The sequence below is a fragment of the Mus caroli genome, unplaced genomic scaffold (assembly GCF_978045245.1).
Source record: "Mus caroli unplaced genomic scaffold, Mus_caroli_1 scaffold_18, whole genome shotgun sequence".
NCBI classification, from domain to species: domain Eukaryota; kingdom Metazoa; phylum Chordata; class Mammalia; order Rodentia; family Muridae; genus Mus; species Mus caroli.
The window spans coordinates 13,558,955-13,565,983 of record NW_028227273.1 but is presented as its reverse complement, the minus strand read 5'-3'; the positions used below and the strand labels follow the sequence as shown (position 1 = coordinate 13,565,983).

The 7,029-nt window shown below is 44.6% G+C and overlaps 1 protein-coding gene across 1 annotated transcript; it reads right to left on the bottom strand.

The window, feature by feature from the left end:
- Window positions 1–290: 290 nt before the first annotated feature.
- Window positions 291–3,938, bottom strand: LOC110284027 (eukaryotic translation initiation factor 5). The gene has a single exon (XM_021149588.3). The coding sequence runs from the start codon at window positions 3,520–3,522 to the stop codon at window positions 2,260–2,262; it is 1,263 nt and encodes a 420-aa protein (XP_021005247.1). The 5' UTR covers window positions 3,523–3,938; the 3' UTR covers window positions 291–2,259.
- Window positions 3,939–7,029: the final 3,091 nt, after the last annotated feature.

Below are 7,029 nucleotides of genomic sequence, written 5' to 3'. Positions count from 1 at the left end.
TAGGGGTTCTAACAAGGTGGATATGAGGGTGGTTAACCAAGGGGAGGGGTTAAACCAAGACTCAAACCCACCCTGATTCTGTTCTCTTTCTCTCTTCCGCTTGGCTAGCCCTTCTCTCACCTTGGCCATTGAATCCTTAACTACCCCCAGAATGGTCTCCAGTATGTGCTTCCTAATGTTTCACACCCCCAGGTAACACAGAAAAAGTGGTTGGCCCCCCACACTAATGGGCCTTCAGCCAGATTTTCCCATCTTTTTTTTTTTTTTTTTTTTTTTAAAGCAGACAGAAATTTAATTTTAACATTGTTTTAATCAAGTAATGTAGCTGTTTGAAACAGGAAACTTTATGACACCTCAATAGAGCAACGAAGGATTATTCCTATCAGGTTAACCTCCATGAATAAAACTCAGATTGTGTGAAATTTGAATCCCACTGGTTTGGCACCAGAATGAACAGAAGCCCAAGACCTTCCTAAGTGTCGAAGACCTGACCTTTTCCCTTTAAAGCAACAGCTCTAAGACAAAATCTTGCCAACCTGAGGCTGAATGTGCTGATGTACTTGAGACTCATCTCAAAAAAAATGATGACAAATGGAGATGGGCTGGCCATGCAACAAAGAATCTGAAACCCAGGAGACAAGTGACTTTCCAAGTACCACTTCTTTGGTGTGACACAGCACATTCCCTTGTGACCATTCCAGGTGTATGGCTCCTGCTCCACACTCAAACTCTTATTAAGGTTCTAATTTTACTAAATATTTGTATGATTTTAATGCACAATTTTTTACATTGTTTATTAAAGTCTAATAATCTGTGAGATGGATGATACAAATAAAATTCAAATAATGTATGAGCTAGCACGCCACACACAAATTAACCACATGGGTTTTTAACTCCCAGAATGCACTTTTGAAGAAAGAAATATGTGCTGTTTAATATTGAAGACAAGTTTTCAAATATAGTCAGGACCCCAGATAGAGCTTACACCAGCAAGTGTGTAAGAACTCACTTTTGTGTCTGAAGTCCAAGGCTCTGAATGGGCTGGTCAGGCCTTACCTAGCCGCACCCACCCAGTGGCCATCAGTCTCTCAGGTATCCAGCTATATTCAATGTGAAGTAAAAAATATCCCAAGTCTTACACCAAAATACAGGCTCTGACTCAGAAGTATGAGTTTAACTTTCTCTTTAAATAAGACAATTGGGGAAGGGGGTCAAGCTTGAAAAACAGTAACACTTATTTTGGCAAGATAGCAATCAAAATCTAAAGTACAAGCTATTATATCCAAATTAAAAGGCATTAAAGAATAAACCATAATATTGGGGAGTACACAAACACAAGATACAGTATGTCAAAACATCTTGAAATTATAATTTAAGGGTAAAAGTTGAAAAATTACGCTGTTTTAGCTAGAGATTAAGTGCACCTTTTTTCCTGTTTCTCCCAAATAGAATCAGAGTTTACGATTTAATCACACCTCAAAGCTTTTCTCTCAATACAAAGCAACCACTAAATACACACAAAATACTTATTTGTTAATAATTTCCCTGGCTTATCCAACGTGCAATGCACACGACTTGAAAGACTACAATTTGGGGGTGAGTGTACACAAACTGGAAAACCACAACTTCCAAGTTTTAAAATTTGCTCTTAAACCATAGGACACACAGGTCATTTTTACTTCTTATGAGGATGTCACACTGTCATTTAATCATCAAATTTCCTTAGAATGACAAGAATTGTCAGTTGCCAATCTGAATGGACTGGGACTGGAGATACAACTTTCAAAGTATTTTATTTCTTAATGGCTGAGTAAGTTCATTATATTTGTTTGCATTCTTCAAGTTTTCAGTTCCTAACACCTATCAAACTCAAGGAGCCTAAATTAAATGGTGTAACATCCTAGAAGTAGCCAATTACTTCAGTATAAGCCATTCATAGCCCAAAGTCTGAAGAATGACCAAAATCAAATCTTTATTTTTTTATAACTGTATAAATGTGATCCAAATGTGTCCACCACTAGGTTTTTCCAAAAGAAACATGCTATAAATAAGCAAACTACAACTGCTCACTGATATGCATGGACTCCCTAGATGTCTCATTGGGCTTAATTATAGACCACTCACAGTAATAGCTTTTTAGTATCAAGTGTAGCATGATGTTAAGCCACTTTAGCTCTTGCACATACATGTTGCACTTCTGGCTGATAATGGAGAAAAATTTGCAGCATTACACTGTTAAGCTAAGTTGCATCCATCCTTTTAAATGGCGTCAATATCAATGTCATCATCCTTGTTGTCAGACTTCACAGTTTCAACTTTTGGTACACTGGCAGTTTTTGAATATACCACCTCAATATTTTCGTCTTCGTCTTCTTCCTCTCCACCAGAAGATTCTTCCTCTGCTTCCTTCAACCATTTAATAAATGGCTCTGCTTTGACACGAATCTCTTTGGCAAGTTCTTTTGAGACATATTTCTTAGAGGCCTTTTCTGACCAGCTGATAATGACCTCCTCTTCTAAAAGGTCTGCATCATACATCTCCTTCAGGATATGTGGAATCTTGGAGATCAGCTGAGCTTGATGCATTGCTACCACACATTCCAAACCATGAAGAAGGTACTGCTGAGCCTTTTTGTTGTTATGACAAAATCTTAGAAAATGGCGCCTGTATTTCTTGATTTGCTCTCTTATCTTCTCATCAAAGAGAACTTCTGTCAAAACAAGAGGACCCATGGCTTTTACATCCAGCCTTTCTGCCTCAGCCACAATTTCTTTATCAGATGAATCAATAATGCCCTCTTCTTTCTTTTTCTTAACAAAATCAAACAGGATGTTAACACGCTCTTCTACAGTTCTTTCCAAATCATCACTAAGTGTCAGACCTTTTGCATGGTCACTGATTTCATCCATTCTGCGCCTTTGAGCTTCCTCAATTGTATCCTCCCCCCAATCATCATCTTCCTCTTCTTCCACAGCATGTGGAGGACTAATTTCATTTGGTGGTGGAGGTGGTGGTGTCTCACTGGTAGATACAGAGCCATTTTCCTTGTCCTTGCCCTTTCTATTTTTCTTTTCCTTTTCTTTCTTTCCTGTACCAATGTCACTGTTCTCAGGTGGGTTTTTGAGAATGAATGTACAGAGTTTATGATGTGTGTCAAGCATGCCTCGGTACCCACAGGCTTTACAAGAATTACCTATTGTTTGCTTCTTTGGATTGACATGCAGATCTGTTTCAGGATTCTCACACTCAGGACAGAGAACAAATTTTTTAATGAATCCATCCAACATGTCTTGCAGCTTATTCACCTCATGAGATCCATTGACAATGTAACGGTCATTCTTAACATCAAACTGGGTCTGTGCTCCCAGCTCACAACCAAAATATTTGGCCTTTGCAACGTCAACCATGTTGACTATAACTGTCTTGATTCCATTTCCTTTGCCCTCAACCTTAGCAATCAAACGGGGCATCTTGTAGCGATAGAACTGGTCTGACACGCTGCGGTTGACGTTGACAGACATTTTGGCTTATTAGTGACTTTATCAATAAGATGAAGAGATCTTTGATTGCAACTTTTTGGTATCTTCTGTCTGGAGAAGAAGGGATGACATAAACGACTGCAAGAGTTCTCGGTCTCTGACATGAAAAAATTTTCGCCACTGAGGCTGTAAGCTTCTTGCTTGTATGCTATGTTTCCCCAATACAGGTACCAATGGCTGCGCAACAGCTCGTTTTCGTCAAATAAAGACATAAACCCAACGCGGCTCGCCCGGGACTGGGAGGAAGAGGCGCTGGAAACCGGGTCCGGAGCGGCGGGGCCGGCGGCGAGCGGAGGGGCGGCTGGGCAGGTGCCGCCACCGAGCAGCGGGAGGGACTGTCCCAGCGACGTCCGCGTCCACACCAGCAGCGCCGAGCCTGGCGACCTCTGGAATGTTCTCGCTCTCCAGATTTTCCCATCTTGAGGGCACATTTGTGGGGATTTCTCGCAGGATACTGCTCAACTTTGGGTGTCTTCACCCTAAGACCCATCCTCTAAGGCCGCTTCTGGTACATGGTTTAGATTCAAAAGTCCCTCATGCCCCACATTTGGGTAATCCCTCTCCCTCTTTCTCTAGAGTGGGGATATCCCAGGAGGCAAGGTCAGCTGCTATCTTACAGAGATCAAAAACAATGCAGGGCCACCAGGTATAAGGTGGGTGTTTCTCTGTAGTGAACCAAGCTACATCCCCAGTGGCTGAGAGCACTTGCCAAGTCACTTTGATAGGGTTGTGGGGGTTGCTGAGGCTCAGTACCAGAAGGAAGATACACAATAGCCATCTCATGATTTCTTCTGGCCTTGCAGAAGGGTGGATGATTTTGAACTTGAGGGGGTTGCTTGGGTGTCTGGCTGCTATCCAATTGGCATCAGGTGCAGGTGCTAGTCTAACATGGTACTTGTGTGGAACCTCTGGGGTACCTGCATTATACAGGGCACTAAGTTTGGCCACAATTCCACAATTCCTGGTGGCTGATCTGGAAAGCTAGCAATCAAGCCATAAGATCCTTTGCAACCTGAAAAGTCACTGGGGGCAGGGGGATGTCAAGAGCTGTGGTCAAGGGTGTGGGGTGCCATACAGGTTTTCAAAGGGGGTCGGTTAGTTGTGGCCCATCCGGCAGGAAGTGTATCGGGGCTGCCATCTTGGAAAATAAGTCTTGCCCCATCAGAAAGTAGTGACAGTCTGGGATGACCATAAATGAATGGGATACCCCACCCATCCCTAGGTCCACTGTTCTTCAGGTAGTTCATGAATACATTTTGGTGCCAGTGGCTCTTTAGTCTCAAGATTTTTCCTGAGAAACAGGACCATGGTCTTGAAGGAGGACCGAGTTTTGAGCCACTGTGTCCACCAAGAATTGAGTGGGTTTCCCCTCCACTCTCAAGAGTTACCCTGGGTTTAGGGAGGGGTTCTGAACTCTGTTCTCCCTAGTTGCTGTCTTCCCCCTGGGCTAACACCTTCACCCTTTGGGAACACTTTTCCCAAGGCCTGGGATTTCCAGCCCCCAGCTTCTGTTTGTTAGGGCATTCTAGGGCCCAGTGGACCTTGTCTTTGCAATATGTTCACTGGTCCTTTCCAAGGGGTTTTCTGTCTCTCTTTGGTTGGAGTCTCTCTTCTCTACTTTCCCTGACTACTGTAGCCTCTGCAGCTTTTTCCTGATGTCTCTAATAGCCTGATCTATAAAAGCCATAGTCACCGTAGCTTTGTGCTTCTTGCTGTTGGGGTCACAGGGTGTTTATTGGCTGGATGCCTCCATGAGCTTCTCTAGTAAAGCAGCAGGCAATACATCTGATCCCTGTCTACCCTCATGTACCTTGGTCAAATTTGTGGGCCATTGGCAGCTGCCAAGAGTCCTGACAACAGAGCCTGGCAGTAAACCTTAAGGTGATCCTTACCTTTGGTTGAGTTGACATCCCAGTCAGGTCAAGTCAGGGGAAACCCAGTGTCTATGACACCCTGGTCAATTGATGGTGCCCCCATATCTGAGGGGACATTCTTTCTGACTTCCTGCATTATCTTCTTTCACTCTTCTGTCATTAAGAGCATTCTCATGAATTGTTGCTATCATCCCAGGTGGGCTGATGAGTAAATAAAAGAGTCTCAAAGAGAGTAATCATCCCCTTGTAGTTATCTGAAAAGGGGGCGGGGGTGTTGAGCCTTCCAGTTGTACAATTCAGCCAACAAGAAGGGCCAATATTGCACATCCTGATTGCCATCCCCATCTATGGGCCTATAGGCTCAGAGAGTCAGGTGAAGCGTCCCTTTTGCTCCAGGTCACCATGGAAGGTCCTAGTTCCGAGAGTTCCTCCCCACCCTCTCCCCTTGCTGTGGCTGGAGGAAGGGTTGGTAAAAGGATGCTAGACAAGGGCTCAAGGAAGATCCCTGAGGAAGGCCCATGAGAACCAGGGCCATGGTAGGGGATAAGGCTCCATCAGTAATAGATCCACTATGGAAGGGTCCTGGAGGATATTCTTCTTTACAGCCTTGTTGGTCTCTATGGGATTCTTCTCCTTCATGGCCAGGACCTTCGAGAGTCTTGGAGACAAAGGGTCCCTTATCCAAGAGGGGGTCCCCTACTAGATCCTTCCAGGTAAATATATAGAGCAGCAGGCAATTCTTTCCTCTACTGATTTGATCACCTGCAAGTTGAAGGTCCCTGTGGGTGGCCACCCTACTCCAAAGGTGGGCCATTCAGAGGAGCAGAGAGCAACTAATTTGCCCTTCTTTACAACTACTGACAAGTTTTCTCCTCTTTCCCTAACTTCCCTCCAGTGGTTGACTAGATTCAGTCTGTCCCATATCCAAAAATATTGTCAGTCCAAGCCTAAGAACATAGAAAGAGATACCCAACACCAACAAACACAGAGAAAGACAATCAACACACAGACAATCACCCCTGCCACAGGTGCAGAAACCAGGTTATGCAGACAGTTCTCCCCTGCCATGGGCACTGAAACCAGGTAATAGCAAGACTCGGTCAGCTCCCGCCAAAACTGTGTTTTGCCATTTCCAAAAAGAGCGGAGTCCTCCCAAGTCCATGGGGGCTGGGGGTGGGAGGTAGGGGTGGGGGGCTGAAGTGTCCTCCAGACTCCCCACGGTCACGGCATTAAGGCATGTCTGCCCACCACAATTGATCTCACCAGACCAGAGGCTTCCCAGCCAACACCATGCTCCATCTAGAGCCAAAAGTGAAAGCAAAGACAGACAAACACAAACAGGAGTAGTTGGCTGTTGCTGAGCTCAGTCATTTTTTTTTCTCAGATTGGCTTAGTCAGTGGTCGCTCAGGGAGGGGGGTATCCTCGAATCCCAGATGAGACCCCAAATGTAAGACCCTTCCCCACCCAAACTTCAGTCAGTGCTACATACTTCAAGACACCCTCAGCCGGGCAATGGTGGCACATGCCTTTAATCCCAGCACTTGGGAGACAGAGGCAGACAGATTTCTGTGTTCGAGGACAGACTGGTCTACAGAGTGAGTTCCAGGACAGCCA